General features: G+C 36.8%; 3 protein-coding genes across 5 annotated transcripts; 2 read left to right on the top strand and 1 right to left on the bottom strand.

Moving 5' to 3' along the window:
- The first annotated feature begins 1,746 nt into the window (after nt 1-1,746).
- On the top strand, nt 1,747-4,423 carry LOC117614459 (serine/arginine-rich splicing factor RSZ22). Of its 3 annotated transcripts, XR_004583873.1 has the most exons (7): nt 1,747-1,873; nt 2,051-2,152; nt 2,291-2,379; nt 2,795-3,014; nt 3,239-3,352; nt 3,593-4,285; nt 4,365-4,423. XR_004583873.1 is itself a non-coding variant. In XM_034343277.1 (6 exons), exons 2-6 carry the CDS (start codon nt 2,064-2,066, stop codon nt 3,627-3,629), a joined length of 549 nt encoding a protein of 182 aa, XP_034199168.1. In that variant the 5' UTR covers nt 1,747-1,873; nt 2,051-2,063; the 3' UTR covers nt 3,630-4,423. The 3 variants fall into 3 exon arrangements, 2 of the variants coding, with proteins under 2 accessions (XP_034199168.1, XP_034199169.1); XM_034343277.1 differs by having other exon boundaries at nt 3,593-4,423; XM_034343278.1 differs by having other exon boundaries at nt 1,818-1,926; nt 3,593-4,423.
- Nucleotides 4,424-6,579: 2,156 nt separating this feature from the next.
- LOC117615845 (probable cyclic nucleotide-gated ion channel 14) lies at nt 6,580-10,327 on the top strand. The gene is made up of 7 exons (XM_034345011.1): nt 6,580-7,110; nt 7,219-7,780; nt 8,001-8,207; nt 8,310-8,611; nt 8,691-8,802; nt 8,936-9,172; nt 9,287-10,327. The coding sequence occupies exons 1-7, from the start codon at nt 7,082-7,084 to the stop codon at nt 10,031-10,033; spliced, it is 2,196 nt and encodes a 731-aa protein (XP_034200902.1). The 5' UTR covers nt 6,580-7,081; the 3' UTR covers nt 10,034-10,327.
- A 1,431-nt stretch (nt 10,328-11,758) lies between these two features.
- On the bottom strand, nt 11,759-16,194 carry LOC117614328 (probable xyloglucan glycosyltransferase 5). Its single transcript, XM_034343100.1, has 5 exons — nt 14,540-16,194; nt 13,699-14,007; nt 13,322-13,612; nt 12,991-13,104; nt 11,759-12,894 (listed from the first exon to the last, which is right to left on the bottom strand). Exons 1-5 carry the CDS (start codon nt 15,260-15,262, stop codon nt 12,250-12,252), a joined length of 2,082 nt encoding a protein of 693 aa, XP_034198991.1. The 5' UTR covers nt 15,263-16,194; the 3' UTR covers nt 11,759-12,249.
- Nucleotides 16,195-18,055: the final 1,861 nt, after the last annotated feature.

The following is an 18,055-nucleotide window of genomic DNA, read 5'->3' as shown; positions in this document are numbered from 1 at the left end:
AAAAAAAAAAAAGTTTTGTTTTTTATTTATTTATAAAATTTTCTTATAAACTTATAAACTTTTATTTTTTTATAATAAAATGGGAGGAGAAACTCGAACGTGTGAGCTCTTTCAATTATACAATTGTTAACGATACATCACACAATCGTTGAATTACCCTAACAAGACACCATAGAAAAAATATGAAACATATCTCTTACATTTAATCTCCTATTACGTGACGATCACATGATAAAGTGTAGGAATTAAAACGAGGAGAATATTTAAACATTCGAGTAAGAAAGTGTAAGCACATTTTTTTATATAAAAATGTAGAAGCATTTATTTTCATAAGTGGGCTCTTATTTAATCATAATTAAAAGGGAAAATTGCCGAATACCCTTCTGAACTATATCGATCGTCGAACTTAGCATCTTGAATTATTTTTTGAGCTAATTTAGCCCTCAGACTATTTTAAATTGTCAACTTGGCCCATGTTGTCAAGTTTTTACACTTCCATCCAATTTCCCCTTAATTATAAGGGTAAGTGTGTCATTTTACAAGGTACAGTAACCCAAAAAAAATTGTAAAAAATAATTTCAAAATAGAAAGAATAAAGAAAATCAATAAATCCCCACCCGAACACCAACTACTCTCTCCTCCAACGAAAGCCACCGTCTCCCCTTTCACACGAGGAACCTTTCAATTTTTGCATTCTCATTTGCCATTTGGAAATTTCACTGCTTCAAGGGAAATTAAGGTGAATATTGTTTGGGTGCTTATGCTCGAGCTCCATACGAGTGATTTGGTTCCATATTTTGGCAGCTTTAGGGAAGAAAACTTCTGGGTTTTCTTCAATTTTTTATGTTGTATTCAGAGTTCAACTTCACATCAGAAAAACTTTCGTGGGTATGTGAAGATTTTCTTATATATGATGGAAATTGGGATATAATAGGTTTTTTCTTAAGGAAAATTGAATTGGATTGGTGCCAAATCGTGAAAGTTAGAAGCTTTTGGGTGGTTTTACGTGATGAAGCTTGTTGGGAGCATTGTCGGCACCGCCATGGAGGCATGTTGGACTGGCTTTTGCCATGCGTAGTTGAGTTTTTAAGCAATGACGATTGGGCCATGAAGAAGGTCGTGGCTGAGGCACTTAGGAAAGTGGCTTTGGTGGAGAGAGATTTGACGGCAACGTATAAAGCTTCGTGTTTGAATGCTTTGGAAAGTTGGAGATTTGATAAGTTATATTGTCTTCCCTCATCCCCAATCGGTTGTTTGGTTGCTAAGAAAGGGTATGTGAAGAGCAAAATATATTGTGACTTCAAACATATCGGTAATTGTCCCTTCTATGCGTTGGTGATTCACATTCGATTTGAGGGATGAGAATTTGGTTGAGGAGGAGAAGGGGAAGGGGGGAGGGGGGGGTGTGTTGGTGAATCTGCTAATGGATTTTTGTTGTTGTTAAACAATAAAACATTTATAAAAAAATTATTTTTTATTACTATTTGTTGAGACACATGTTATTCACGTGACATTTTTGAAAATTTAGATAAAATTGGTTAAAAACTAACGGTATGGGCTAAATTGACCATTTAAAATAGTATGAGGGCTAAATTGACTAAAAAAAATAATTCAAAATGCTAAGTTCGGCAATCGATATAATTCGGGATGATATTTGGCAGTTTACCCGAATTAAAAACAGATCATCATAAAAGTAGGAGGGGCAATGTAGCAAAACCAAATTCTGAGGGGCTAATTCGAGATTTTAAAATTTAGAGGGGTACGGCGATGAATTACTCTTTTATATAAAATCCAAAACCTCAGCGACTCGCTCCCAAACAAAGTCGAACCGAGTAAAGGAGCTGCTAGGGTTTCTCTATCTACTCGGCATTAGGTTCAGATCTCACTCTTCCTCTCTGCCCTCCCTCTTATTCAATCTGATTATCGGTGCTCCAAATTTCTATATTTCATTCTTAATCATTGTTAATTTTTGATTAAAAAGATGATGAGCGTGAAAAATTTGCTCTTCTTATCTACCTGTTTTGAATGCTTTGTGGCTCGTGATTTGCAGATTCGATCAAAGAATGTCTCGTGTGTACGTCGGAAATTTGAGCCCTCGAGTTTCCGAGGCAGATCTCGAAGATGAGTTTCGCGTTTTCGGAGTTATAAGAAGGTACTTAGCTATTAAGTTGCTAACAATTTCTTATTTTTGTTTTAATTTTACAGTAATTTATGAACTTTTAAGTATTGTTCTTATTATTTGGGATCGTTGTTAATTTTTATTTTATTTTTTATGTTTACTTTTGGGCAGTGTATGGGTGGCTCGGAGACCACCAGGCTATGCTTTTGTTGACTTTGATGACAGTAGAGACGCAGAGGATGCAATCCGTGAAATAGATGGTATGTATAAAATTGGCTGTTTATTGTTTTCAAATGGGGTTTCTCAGCTAGCTTATTTCATTGAATTCCACTCGTAAGGAGGAGAATTAGTCCCTCCACAGCGTTTTGTTTGTGAAGCAGTATAATTGAGCTGAACAATGCATGATTGGTTTATCTTGTGGGGTGAATCTAGCCAACTCTACCATCATTTTATTGATGGGAAGGTCTGTACTTCAGTTTTTGGTGAACTGTGTAATGAAAGGACACGGTCTCATGCCCTCCATGAAACTATGTTTTCTCAGCAGGTAGTTTATATTATATTGCTTACTGACTCTCCCCCCATATCTCTCTGCACCGTTTTTCAGTGTTGTGAAATTCTGAAAGCTCCATAATGTGTTAATTTTTTGTTTCTTCTTTTCATTTTGTTTTGGAACAGGTAAGAATGGATGGAGAGTTGAGCTTTCACACAACTCTAGAGGTGGTGGTGGTGGTGGTCGTGGAGGGGGTCGTGGCCGTTCTGGCGGTTCTGATTTGAAGTGCTATGAGTGTGGTGAACCTGGTCATTTTGCTCGTGAATGTCGTCTGCGGGGTGGTTCTGGAAGACGTCGTAGCCGCAGTCCCCCTCGATACCGTAGAAGCCCTAGTTATGGTCGCAGGTGATGTCCTATTTTCAGATATTCTTTTTTTACATCCCATTTTATTTTCCTCTAATCAGTGATCTGTGTAGTTAGTTATCGAACAAGTAGTGTTTGAATGTATTTGGTATCGAAAGTTCGCCTTGCTGGATCCAAGTTCACAAACATATCTTATATTATTTTTATCTAGGTTGAGCTGGTATTCTCCTATCTAATGCCTTTTGACTCTTTTTACCATCAAGCAGGAGCTACAGTCCTCGTGGGCGGTCCCCTAGACGTCGCAGTTTGACACCACGTGGGAACAGCCGTAGCAGGTCCCCACCATACCGTGGACGGGAGGAGTTGCCGTATGCCAATGGGTGAGGTTCCTTTCACTACGTTTTAGCAAATACTGCTGTGAAACCCTTGTTCTACAGCATGGAAGTTAATTGTGTTGGAAGGATGACTTTCCATTTGATAATGTCATGATGGGATATATCCCATGCATGTACATTATTTACTGTTAGGATCTGTTAATGGTAGAACATGTGAGTAGTTGTGTAATGTATAATTGATGTTGCTGATTTGTTGTACTGACGTATGCTGCTATATTTTTGCAGTAATGGTCTGAAGGATCGTCGCCGAAGCAGGAGTTGAGGAGTGCATAAATGGCTGTCTGCCTTTGTTTAGAGGATGTACTGGCATTAAGTCTTGTTATGTGTGCTTGGACTTCAGCACAACTGTGTTTAAATTGGGGGACGCCCTCAGCCTCTACTCTCTCTGATTTGGTTAAGTTCCTTCCTTTCTTAACTTTAGCTGGTTTTATTTTCTATGCAAAATAGGTGTAGGCTTGAGGATATTATTATTAAAGGTAAAAGTGATAAACATCATATCTTTGTTTAAGAGTGTTTCTGAGAATGGTGCTAAAGATCTATGCTTTTTCTTTCTTGTGTTGAGGTGTCGTCTGGTTCTGCTTCATTGGTTTTGTTCTTCTGCACTCCCTTGGCCCCTGGGATTTGTGCTCCTCATCTGGGATCTTCAATTTTGAATGGTTGTGGGTCCCAGCCGGCTATCTGTATAGAGCTTCAATTTTGTGCTTCTGTACTCTCCCCTGGGATTTCTTCACTGCCCTGCTATGGGGTCTGCAATTTTGAATGGTTGTGGGTCCCAGCCTGCTATCTGCAGAGCTGCTTCTAATTTCATTGAACTTCGTCAGTAGCGATGCGCCTCCCTCAAACGACTATAGTGGCTTTGTTTAATTTTAACTTAGAAGAATTGAGGAGGAGCTTTGCGTGCGTCAAATATTTCTGCAGGTACTCACATCTGTTCCACAGAAGTTGGGTTGTAGAGTTTGTTTAGATTTGGCTTATAATGGAACTCTAATATATACAGGAGGTCACTTTTAATAGATTTTGCCAGTGGGAATCGTTTCTTAGTCCCCCATTATCCCATACCCTTTGCCTTGGTCGTCAAGTGGATAAAAAATTACTGATAGCAATGAAATTTAACCCCTTCTTTTCTGAGGGAATTGCCTGTGAAATATATGCCAGCAAAGCCGGATATTCAGAAAATAAATGAAAATAAACGTTTTCGGCCTCACTTTTGATCCGGGTCTGGAGATGGCTGTTTTGTTCCGACCCAAGATAGAATTACACTGAAAACTTTGTTGTAGAAGTTTAAGACAATTTATAACTGTGGTTTGGTTTGAGTACGCGAATTCATTTTCCAGCTTCTTAAAGCAAGAGAAATCGCATTTTGAATATTTTTCAAATATTTGTTCATCGTTTTACCTAAAAACATAAACTTGGCTTTAACCAGAAGAGTCGAACAACAATATAGCGACCTATTTTCTCATCAAGAATTTTTTTTAAAATAATTCAAGTAAACTGCGGAAAATGACCTATTTACCCATTGAATTCAAGGTAACAAGCATCAAAAAAGAAAATTTACAGAGCCAACATAAAAAGCATAAAATAAAAAATAAAAAAATTACAAAGAGAATTTGCGTCCTAAAAAGTCTAAGATATCTTATGGTTTAGGGTTCAAAAGCATCAGTCCTGATCTCTTTAATTTTTGCCTTGGTCCAATTTATAATTCCATTTCATGGTGAGATATATAATTCGGCTTGATTCCTTCATTTATGGCTTGGAATCGGAGTAATATGTCGTTGCTAATAAATGATAGATTTATATATATCATTTTGAACCATTGGATTAATATCCAACGGTGGGTGACCACAATCTCTTGGACTCCTGTGGTCCAAGAGATCGGGACTGTCAAAAGCATAATGGAGTATTAATATCTTATGGATACCGTTGATTTACTTAGAATTATGAGAAGATATGCTAGAATAATAATGCTATTTGAGAGCCTTTTCCAAGGGTAAGGTCTGCACGTTATTATTTTAATTATTTTTTCTAGATCTGCAAAGAGATAATGACATTTCTAATTGAATTCGATCCAAGGAAGGACAATCATGAAAAGGCAAACTGATTTGTTATTATGCAAATTGGTCCCATCCCATCCCCACATGTCAATGTTCGTCCGTCGGTCTTTGTCAAAACTAAATTTCTTCAGCTAATTAACTCAATTGCGATCACTTTCGGTCTCTTTCAGCTGTGCCCAATTTCTAACCATACGTTCTAGCTTCCAAGTAAATTTTTATTTATTTTTGTTTACAATCTAAGAGGTAATATATATATTTTTTACTTTTGGATTATAAAACAACAGTCCCGATCTCTTGGACCACAGGAGTCCAAGAGATTGTGGTCACTCATCGTTGGATATTAATCCAATGGTTCAAAATGATATATATAAATGCAATATGACATAAATGATTATTACCCGATTCAAGTCAACCGTTGAATTTACATCCAACGGTGAGTGACCATAAATCTCTTGGACTACAGGGGTCCAAGAGATCAGGACTGTATAAAACAATTCATGATTCTGGCACTTAGTAAGAATAGGAAGGAAAATTATGATCGGGATAGCGGATCCAAAGCTAACGTCTATTATAACCCTAACTTTTCATGAATTGGGTGAAAAGAAACTCTCACATCGAGTTCTGTAATAGAAATGTACGGATAGTTGCTTTGGTTCTCATTCTTCAAAGACTAGGACTGTAATAGGAGTGGCCTAACTTTAACCTATATTACAGTCCAATATTCCACATCTGAAAAATAGGAGATGCTGAGATAGTATATACGAGTTTTGTGAGGTCAATTTTGAAGTTTCTACCTATAAACTCGTATCAATTGGTATCACAGCCAGACTCAACGCAGGTGAATGAATGATGGGTAAATCCCACACTCCCTTGCCCACATTGATACGGCGATTGAGCATCACCACACTGTAGAGGCCCCACATTAGCAGGACATGGAGATTTTAACATAATAAATATTATAATAAATGTGAATTATATATATATATATATATATATATATATATATATTTCTGTGAAGTTGACATCAACAGAACAAATATAATTTTGTGTCATATAAGCTGCACAAAAATTCATAAACTTTTCCAGGTTTCATCTCACAATCTCTTGATTTGAGGGTTATTAATTGGATCGTGCCTCCCTCCCTCCCTCCTCAACCAATTTCTTCCAGTGTATAAATAAAAAAATAAAAAAATAGAAGTCAAAACCAAAGTGTGTAAAGCAAATTATAGCTAGATAGACATGTAGCTTGTTTTTAACTGCTAGTGTAGAATTTAATATCTCCCTCTCTTGTCTTTAATGGGCACACTGCACTTCTTGTTTAATATAAAAATTCATGTTCTTCACGTTCTCTACCTCTCTGTGTCTGAGATTCACTGGCTTTCTTAATCCTTCCTTCAACATTACATAAAATAAGACCACCCGACATCTTTTTCTTCCCAAAGTTTCAGCCTTGGATCAAGCCTCCTCTTCCCTTCTCTCTCTCTCTCTCTCTCTCTCTCTCTGAAACTTGTCATTTTAATATTTGTTTTGGTTTTGGAAGATTGGAAAACTTCCCAACAAATGTGGTGCACTTGAACTGTTGCTGTTCATTTGTGTTGCAACTCATGTAATGCATCTTTGTAATGGTCTCTGTCGATGAATAAATGTTACCAGAAGTGCAAGCATGGAGTTGAAGAAAGATAAGCTAGTGAGGTAATTGTCTCTCTCTACTATACAACTCCATCTAATATTTCTTGGTTTCTTCCCACTTTTGCTTAGTTTTCTAATTTAGCTTAAATTTTGTGTTTTTCATGTTCACAGGTTTTATGATAATGAGAAACAAGATGTTCAATTTTCATGGGAAAAAAGTGACACCCAAAAACACTCAAAAGAGTACAAAGTCTCAGCAGCAGCAGCCCCTCTGTTAATTCCTGAAGGCAGCACTGCTGCTGGTGTTAGAGCTAAACCTCACAGATTTGGGAGTTTTAAGGTTTTCCCAGAGAGCCATGAGCCATACAAGAAGAAAATTCTTGATCCAGGAAGTGACATTTTCTTGCAATGGAACAGGATTTTCCTCTTTTCTTGCTTGGTGGCGCTGTTCGTTGATCCGCTCTTTTTCTACCTTCCTTCTGTGCTGAATGATGGTAGCTCATCTTGTGTGGCACCTGACTTGAACTTGGGAATTGTTGTGACTTGTTTTCGCACTCTTGCCGATATGTTCTACCTGTTGCACATGTTCATTAAGTTAAGGACAGCTTATGTATCGCCAAGTTCAAGAGTTTTCGGGAGGGGTGAACTTGTTATGGATCCCAAGAAGATAGCAAGAAGGTATTTGAGAACGGATTTCTTCATAGATCTCATAGCTACACTGCCTCTCCCTCAGGTGCATCATCCTTATTTTTTTATGCCTATTTTTATCCCGGTCTAGATTGATTCTTCTGCAAATGATTCTATGATTTCATAGTGGATTGAAAAATATTGAGAAGGGCATTGTACCTATATATGAAGAAAATCCAATGTAGTTTTTTGTATTTTGTCCCCATCTATATTAGTTTTCTGTAACAATTGTGGAAATAACAGTGCTTTTATATTCTGTTTTGCAGATTGTGATATGGTTTATTATTCCTGCAGTTAGAAGCTCCCATAGTACCAATAATGCCCTTGTACTGATTGTTCTGCTCCAATATGTTCCAAGATTATATCTTATTTTTCCATTAAGTTCTCAGATTATCAAAGCCACTGGTGTAGTCACAAAGACAGCCTGGGCTGGGGCTGCATATAATCTCATCCTCTACATGTTAGCCAGTCATGTATGCAGCTTCTTCTTTTTCTTTTTTTTTTAATTTACCAATTCAATTTAACCGTGATTCAAGACTCAGTAACAAATGCTAGAACAATGTTTGTTCTTGTAGGTCTTGGGGGCATCATGGTATTTGTTGTCCATCGAACGGTACATGACATGCTGGAAGTCAGAATGCAGAAAGGAATTCAGCCCCACGAAATGTTTCCTCGGCTACTTGGATTGTGGTAATTTGAACAACGATGATCGCCGCAGATGGATGAACAGCACTCAAGTGTTTAGCAACTGCAACCCAGAAAACACCATCGATTTCAATTATGGCATTTTTGAGAATGCAGTGACTAAAAATGTGGTCTCCACAGAGTTTCTTCAGAAGTACTTCTATTGTCTTTGGTGGGGCTTACAGAACTTGAGGTACGATCATGATTAAATGGTTATAATCTGCAATTTGATCATTATTGGTTCTGATATAATCTGTTTTGATATATCTCAGCTCCTATGGGCAGACTTTGACTACAAGCACATTTATTGGGGAAACTTCTTTTGCCATACTCATTGCTATCTTGGGTCTGGTTCTGTTTGCCCACTTAATTGGAAATATGCAGGTAAATTATCAAAACATATTATGTAATTCTTGTAATTGTTTGCCTTCAGCAACAAGAAAACCTTTTTTTCATTGTTCATTGTTCATAAATACATGTCCATCTTTAATTTAAACATGTTCTACTTTAAGTGCAGACCTATTTGCAATCCATCACTGTGAGACTTGAGGAGTGGAGGCTCAAAAGGAGGGACACCGAGGAGTGGATGAAACATCGCCAGCTCCCCCGAGATCTGCAAGAGCGTGTAAGGCGATTCGTGCAGTACAAGTGGGTTGCCACTCGTGGAGTTGATGAAGAATCAATTTTACATGCCTTGCCTACTGATCTTCGTCGTGATATCCAACGCCACCTATGTTTAGATCTTGTTCGACGCGTAAGTGTGTGTCTTCTCTGATCAACAGATTTTGCCGGCATTGAGATTCTGATACAGAAAAGATCATGGCAAACAAATACTAATGAGTAATGCTTCACATTGTGTCATTTGTAGGTCCCCTTTTTCTCACAGATGGATGGTCAGCTTCTTGACGCCATATGCGAGCGTTTAGTATCCTCCTTAAGTACTCAGGGCACCTACATTGTTCGTGAAGGCGATCCCGTTACAGAAATGCTTTTCATCATACGAGGGAAGCTAGAGAGCTCAACAACAAATGGAGGCAGGATAGGTTTCTTCAACTCAATTACTTTGAGACCTGGTGACTTTTGTGGTGAAGAATTGCTTGCTTGGGCATTGCTTCCCAAATCAACCCTCAACTTGCCTTCTTCAACAAGAACAGTTCGATCCCTTGATGAAGTGGAAGCCTTTGCACTGAGAGCAGAGGACCTCAAATTTGTTGCCAACCAATTTAGACGGCTTCATAGCAAGAAGCTGCAGCACACATTCCGTTTCTACTCTTACCATTGGAGAACTTGGGCTGCTTGCTTCATTCAGGCTGCGTGGCGCCGGTTCAAGAAGCGACTGCTGGCAAAGAACCTCAGCATGGTAGAGTCATTTTCATATAATTATGACAAGCATGAAGAGGCTGATGAGGCAGAAGAAGAAAAGGAAGATTACCCTAATACCACTAATGCAACTTCAAATACTTTCCAAGTAAGACAGAATCTTGGTGTTACAATTCTGGCTTCAAGGTTTGCTGCAAACACTAGGAGAGGAGCTCAGAAAATCAAGGATGTTCAATTGCCTAAGTTGTTGAAGCCTGAAGAGCCAGACTTCTCAATAGAGCCAGAAGATGACTAGTTTATTAAGATTGCTACATACACATTAATAATAATAATCAAAGCCAATAGTCAATATTATGCACAGATTTTTTATTTTAAAAAAATATCTTCAAAAGGTCTATTTGGAAATTAAAATAGCATGGGATCCAATTATAATTGGATGGATTGTGTGGTCATGGGAACTGCAAGTCTCCAACCTCCCAAGATGTTGGCTCAACATTAAAACCTATGTTGTGTTTCTACTTAATTTCTAGCATCTGAATTATTGACCCCATTGTAAATTCTAGTTCCTCTACCTATATAGCCAGCTGTACTCTACAACTAAAATAATTTGTATACTTTCTATTGCATTTGTTAATGTTGATTTTCATTACTAATTTGTCATATAATTCTTTTTCTTCCTACAAGTTTTGGTTTTTTGCTGAACATTTTCTTCCTTGCAGTTTTCATTGCTCATTGAGGATTGAAAACCCTTCTGATCCAACAGCAAAAAGGCCATGTTATTTCACTATGGTGGTGAAAAAAACTGTAATTGATCATAAATACTAATCAGTAAAACATGCATTGAATTTGAAGTTCAATATTAGTTGAGGAGAAAAAGTAAATTGGGTTCCTAGGGTTTTGCTCCATCCAAGGGTTTCAGAGTGATGTTTGCTGTTTTGTATATAAAATGTAGTTGCAAGTTGCAACTGATTTTTGGGAATATGATTATGGAATTCAAATGACCAATTTGTTCTCTGATCAACAAGAAAAGGAAAACTTAAATGCAGTCTAACTCTTTGTGCTTGTGGGGACTTCCCAAATTGGGTTTATAATCATTACCCAAGCCCCAACTTGATTCTAGTCAAGGCTATCAAAATGGATAAATAAATAATAATAAAAGATTCCATCCTCATCAGTAACTCCAAGTGAGCTAGGATTCAAGTTGTAATGTTTTTTCCTATTTGTTTATGTTCTTTAGAGTTTTTGCATTGCAAGAATCTCCATTAGAGATTGTGTTTTTTCTGTATGTATTATGAGTTTTTGTCTTGTTTTCAATGAATTTTACAGTTTAAAAAAAGAAAAAAGAAAAGAAAAGGGAAACACCTATAAAAATAAGTTGGGTATGGGCCAGACAGACGGTCGTGGACATGAAATTTCACTCTTTTGTTTTCTTCTCAATAATAAAAGTGAATGATAAGAAGAAAATTACTGTTATTACAAATGTATGGTACATTAATTTTATATTTAAAAAAAAATTACAAATGCAACAAAGATCAGGGGCAGGCATATCCCAGTTACTAATACAAGGAGACATTAACAGGTGGCTTGTCAAATCAAAGATTTTCTGAGAAATTTAGAAGGGAGTGATATTCCATTGCAAACAATTAATTCACTGGGCCTTACATGAGCCATGGCTGGCCAAGGAAATGAATCAAATCTATCTATAATTAGACCTCCCAACCCAACCAAGGACACTATCCACAACAGCAAAGATCAGATGCATGCCGACCAAAGATCTCTGGCCCCCCAATTCTGTGGCCATAGACTGGAGGCTGGAAAGCTTGAAACTTTATGAACCAAAAACCTCAGCCGCCCCAAAATACCTTAAAATGCAAACTTTGTTTCACTATTTCGCCTACCGACACTTCAAATTTGTCTAAAAACACGTGTGCATGGAGACACACATACACACTCCATTATTTGCAGATTGTGGGGGGAGAGAGAGAGAGAGAGAGAGAGAGAGAGAGAGAGAGAGAGAGTATTTTGTCAAATAGATAATAGCTGAATATACATAAAGGAATTATTATTTTCAGATAAATTAATTACAGATGATGCTTGCTTTGCATGTCTCACTAGCTACCAAGAAGGAATCTACAAGCCAAAAGCATCAGGCAAACTCATCATCCTTAGACTCCAATCTACCTTCTTGGATTCTAAAACACAATAATCAATGACAACCCAATATTCTGTTCCCACTTATGGTGAACAAGAACAATTCAATATCTGTGGTAAATAAAAATAAAAAAATAAAAAATTGAGGAAAGAACATTTGGAAATGTGGTATGGGGAGTGCTTGACAAACAAAGTTCCTATCTTGTACTTCGTTCTCACTGTATGTAAATGATTCATGCTATTGAACCAAAGGGTAACTCTGTGCTGCACATTCCCAAGGCAAAGGGGTTGAAATTCCTCCATGTGTATATAGGTGTTTGCTTTTTCTCCTTTTTTTTCTTCTCTTGCACCCATGAATTATCAGCTCATTTGCTCCCCAATGAGATCAAGTCCTACAAGAAGGAAGGTCACACCTTGGAAGAGCAGGAAGTAGAAGTGTACTCCTTGAGCAGATAACAGACTCCTGACAGAAGCTGTGAGCAGGAGGAATGCTAGAGCAAGCTCTTTCCTATATATCTTGTTAGCTTTCTTAATTGGCTTAGGAGCTACTTCTTTCTGCTCCATAATTCGGTTCAACTCAGAAAGCTCACTCTCAGAAGCTCCTCTGTGGACCTGCAATTGGTTTACCATATTTGATTCCCTTTCAGCAGCTGCCATTAAGTCAGATTCTGATGACCTGCCAGTCTTCTTGGTGATAACCCACTCATAAGAGCTACCCAACTGGAACAATCCAGAGACCATTGCGTTGAATTTTGTTACCGACATAGTGTTCTCAAAAAGCAGGTAAGGAACAATGAAAGGGAATGATTTGGGGGATGGAAGAATGTTGAGAAATGACATGAAAACAGGCACGTAACAGATGACCCATGCAGGAAGCTCTGCCTCCGGGACAAACATGGTCAGTGGAAGAATTATGCAGAACAAGGTGAAGGAATAGAATGGAAGGATGAGTTTCCTCAATAGAAAGAATAATACTATCAAGTTTGCTTTCTTCCAAGCTGTTATCTGCAGTATTTATACAATTCAAGACATTATGGTTATAAATAATGAGCAATTGGGAATAGCAGAATAACAGACTGTTGTAAATAAGATTCAAGGCACCTTAGAAGTTATAATAGCTGGCAGGCACAATCTAAATAGCTGCATAGGACCAGAATGCCAACGATGCTGCTGCTTCCTATAAGCTTCATAGGACTCGGGCACTTCACATAGTACCTGAAAATTTACATAGCTTTAGGGCTTAAAACAAAATTTACATGCAGTTGGAGGCTATAAATATCAAGGTTATGCACTCCAACTTTGTCGTCCGCAGAGACACTAAACCAGAAGTACACTTAAAATATCACAAATGACTAAAATATCACAAATGACAATTCCCTGACATGTTAGGTCTAGATTAAATAGATATGGAACAACTATAATTTAAGATTACCTTAACATCGTTAAGGTAGATGAATTTCCAACCATTGAGATGGGCCCGGACAGCTATGTCCATATCCTCTACAGTAGTCCTTTCTAGCCATCCTCCAGACTCCTCAAGGGCTTTAATTCTCCAAACACCAGCAGTTCCATTGAAACCAAAGAAATTAAGAAACACCCCATTAACCTGTTGTTCCACCTCAAAGTGGAAGCACAAATTAACGTTTTGGAGACGAGTCAACAAGTTCTCATCCTTGTTCACAAAGGCCCATCTAGCCTGAACTAAACCTAGTTCGGGGTTGTCCTGCAACACAGAGTGAGATATATTAAATTCCTGAAGGGTTCATCAACCAAAAAATACACTGACAAATGTATTGTGTTGCTATTCACCTTGAAATGTGGCACCGTTTGCTTAAGAAAATCTGGATTAGGTTGGAAATCTGCATCAAAGATTGCAACAAATTCATAGTCCTTCACATAATCACAGCTCATTGCAGACTTGAGATTTCCAGCTTTGTAACCAGTTCTAACCACGCGATGCCGATAGATTATGTTGATACCCCTTTGGCTCCAATTAGCAACCTCTGTCTTTATTAACCACTGGATGCTCTCATCATCAGAATCATCAAGAACTTGAATCAAAAGACATTCCTTGGGCCAATCAATCTGGCAGACTGCAGAGATAGACTGCTCATATACCTGCAAAACGCCAGGCCAAGACACCTTATGAACATCATGAAGAATCTATAGCACTTTTATGTGGTCGCCGTTAATTTCTTATGCTTCAATTTTTTGGCCTCACCATCATGTATTACACCTAAAGTCGCCAGTGTCTACTATCGACCTTAAATAACAGATCTGAACAATGTGACAATTCTTCGTATTCTTTCTAAAGTTCACAATTATAACTCTAATTTGCAATTTTTAGTAAGAGGATACTTCATTCAAATGATGATTTTTTTTTTTGCTCACAACCATTAAATATTCACAATAATTCTTCAACTGCTCACCAAATTTTACATGATGCTATCTGAATCTAAGAAGACACTTTTTATTAAACAAAGTTTTGCAAGTTTGGTGGTGCAACTGGATTACTAAGCATAACTATCTACTCCAGAAATAGTAACTTATGACTAGTGAATCAAATGGCCACCAGCTAAAAGCAACACGATAAACTAACAGAAATTAATGAAGAACATAGAAAGGGAAGAGATAAAGTTCAATTCATTACCTCTTTCTCATTGCACATTGGAATTTGAATAAGAACCCTGGGGTACTCATATCCAGTTTTCTCAACGTCGTCTGACTTCAAAGAATCCCAATCTATCCTGGGCTTAATTTTCTTGAACTTTATCCACAAGCAACCAACGCTAAGTATCATACGGTCTATGGATTGGATAAGGAAAAGGACGACACAAAATTTCGAAAGTGCTTGAATTGCAGGTGCAATGTAATCAGCCCGAAACGTTAACCAGGCAACATAAACCATGTGGAGCAAGCTTTGTATATCAGAAGTTCCAGGGATGTGCAAACTTGGGTTCCTAAAATAATGCCAACCTTTGAAATATGCAACAACCTCAAAAGCCAGAATTGCAAGGGAAGTCACTAAGAAGACTCTTATGACTGTAAACAGTAACTTCTGCTTTCCCAACTTCCCACTCTCCATAGCTACACCTTCCCTATAGATTAACCTCTTCTTAATGGTACCTAGCAATGCCCAGAAGATTGTGGCAAGCCAAGAAATGCAACTGACAGCACGATGAGCCTTAAGAAGCAAGACCCATGTGACTTGCTTGGCATTTTTACCCCTGCTCTTATCAACAGGCCTGAATGCAGCATCAGGACCATCAATCTCCACAACAGAGAAATTGGGGTTCTCCATTGTCACAACCACTGGTGTTCCCTTATTGGTGTCTTTTGCCCAGAAATTGAAAAAATCCAATCTTGGAGCCATTTTCTCACACACAATAACACACAAAATAATTTTTTTCGAAAGCTATGAAGAATATAAGAACCCAAAGTCCCAAATTTTACAAAAACCAAGAAAAACTCTAAAACCCAGATCTGAAGACACAGAAATGAGCAAAACCCATTTCAGGAGCAACCATAAAAAACTCAACTTTACCAATGAAAACTCAAAGAAGTGAAGAACCCATTTCAAGGGTCTCCATTCTACACAGAATGCAGCCAAGAAAAGCCAAAAAAGAGAAGTGTGGGAGGTTGGTTCTTTGTACTCTCTCAAAGGCACTCAAGAAAACACAGAGCACGGGAAAGCCACATTATGAGGGAAGGTATCTGCCTATCTGCAGCTGTAATAGCCGAAACGCCATGTGGGGTACTTGTCAAGTAAGCCCATCAAGCTCAACCCTTGCTTTAAACTCACACAAATATATTACCATTGGGTGAAATATTTTTGATTTTCAGAATCTGCTTAAAAAGCTCGCAGATTCTTCCTAAAAAAGTTTCAAAAATGCACAGCAGAGTTCACTGGTAAAACATTGGAGACTGATTTGACTACAAATAAGCATCCCATTGTTTACTGAATCCCAGTGTTGACTCTCAGTTGTTATTGTAATTGAATATCATAGACAAATCAGGAGCTAAACATGGTCACAAATCACTCTTAAGAGTTAATACAATTACAATTTTGTTAAAAACAGAAAAAAGGAACCAAAAAAAGAAAGAAGGAAAATTTTAGTTAAGGGAACAGTTACACAGATGACCCAGATAATCAACTGTCAAAACAGGCAATAATCTTAAATATACTCCAACTCTGCACTACAATGGCGGAAATGCCTCACTGTCATTACTTCAACCAGCTAACTCTCTCCCTCTCAAACCACCCAAAAAATAAAAAAATTAGCTAACTCTCACTTTCTATATCAGAGTTTCAGAATAATGAGTGTATTATTCTTTTTACTATGAATTAGAAGCTTATATATAAGAATATTCTTTTGTTCTTTTATTCTGTATGACCATTTTCTTTTTCTTTTTCTAAATTTAAATATGAATATTAGTACAAAGAGACAGTGATTTTAAAGGCCCACTGCAAAAAGCCAATAGCTAGCCACCCATGTGATGTGATTGTAAAAAGATTTTTATTTAGGGTGTAACATTGTAAAGCTTACTCACATTTCATTTGTATAAATTTAAGAAAAATATTTTTATTTATTACCATTATTATTCTAAATCTCATTTTTATTAGTTAACTAGTGTTTATTAGGGAATTTTTTTATATTAGCCAACTAATCAAAATGACTTAATACAATAAAAGAATGATTACTAGTTGTCTAATTTTAAATTTTAAAAAATCCTGAAATAAGTATGATTACTGTGCTAATAAAATGGAATTTCTTTCATTCCAAATTTGTCACATTTTCTCTCAGGGAAAGTGTAAAGTTGTAAACTTGTTTAAATTTGGTTTTCTATAAGAAGAAAAAGAAAAGAATTTCACGTGTTGTGCTGCCCACAATTTATTAATCTTAACCACTTATTTAGCATTAATATAACATAAATCACTTGATACTTTCATTATATGGACAGTGCGTTAATTTGCTGTGAATTGATGCTACATTATAGAGATTCATTGAAATAAATATAAAAATATAAAAATCAAGAAAATTAATTATTATTTGTTTCTTGTAATAATATTTAGAAGATATACCTATCCTTCTACTTAAGATAGACTTATTTGTTAACGGAGTCTAGCTCAGTGAAAAAAGGACCTTAACTTGCAAACTAGTGATCTTAGATTTAAATCCACATGACATCAGCATAGTATGTGTAAGAAATTCTCCTTCCCTTAGTTTAGATTATCGTTTGTAATAAAAAAAACAAAATAGACTCATATTTTTGTTGTTTCATGCATAAAAACCGTGGGTGGTCTCTCAATTATTGTTTATAGATCTGTGTCCATGCATGCATGTGATTCCAAACCGTCTCATCAGAGATCAACAAGAAGGCCTTATGAATTTCAGCAACTATGAGCTGGAGAAGCAAGGCTATGCCAATTATAATACAACCCATACCTGTGATTCATCACAAATACTATTTTGCATATGATTATTAATTTGTCTTTTCGATTTTGAATTATACGAATTTGTGCAAATTTTTAGGTCTAAAAAACAGACAATACTTTATAACTCAAATGAGTAAAAGCATTTACCCTACACTCGAATTCATACATTTAGCGGGAAATTAATAAATTAATAAAAGATGGCCTTTCTCATGAAACATATGAGAGGGATAATAATAATATCATGCAAATGTTAGGTCTACCTGAGAATTTCCTAAAAGAAAAAGAAATTCAGATATTGGCCCCGTGAACCAACCCACCAAATTTAATTCGTGATTGACTCGAGCAATGCATATCAGGGCGAAAAAGAAAGAAAATAAAAGATGCAGGCCCATAAAATTTCATCAAATAAAGGAAAATAGTAGAGCAAAAGAAACGAGTGTTTTGGGCAGCCCCCTTTAGTATTTGGGTTTAGAATCAGACAAGACAACAAGGCAAGCAAAGCACATTTTGCATTTAAATTCAAAGCGCCCCCAGAAGGCCACCCAACAGCCCAATTCAATTTTTTTGTCGGCTATGGAGCTAACAAAGCTTGAGTTGGAATATTAATGAAAGTTATTATCTTGTCTACGTTATGTATTTTTTATTATCCATTTCTGCTTTTATTTCTGTTTATAATGACATCCGCATGATAATAACGTAAGAATGTCCAGATATATATATATATATATA

The sequence above is a fragment of the Prunus dulcis genome, chromosome 1 (assembly GCF_902201215.1).
Source record: "Prunus dulcis chromosome 1, ALMONDv2, whole genome shotgun sequence".
Lineage (NCBI taxonomy): Eukaryota > Viridiplantae > Streptophyta > Magnoliopsida > Rosales > Rosaceae > Prunus > Prunus dulcis.
This window is presented reverse-complemented; position numbering and strand designations above follow the sequence as displayed.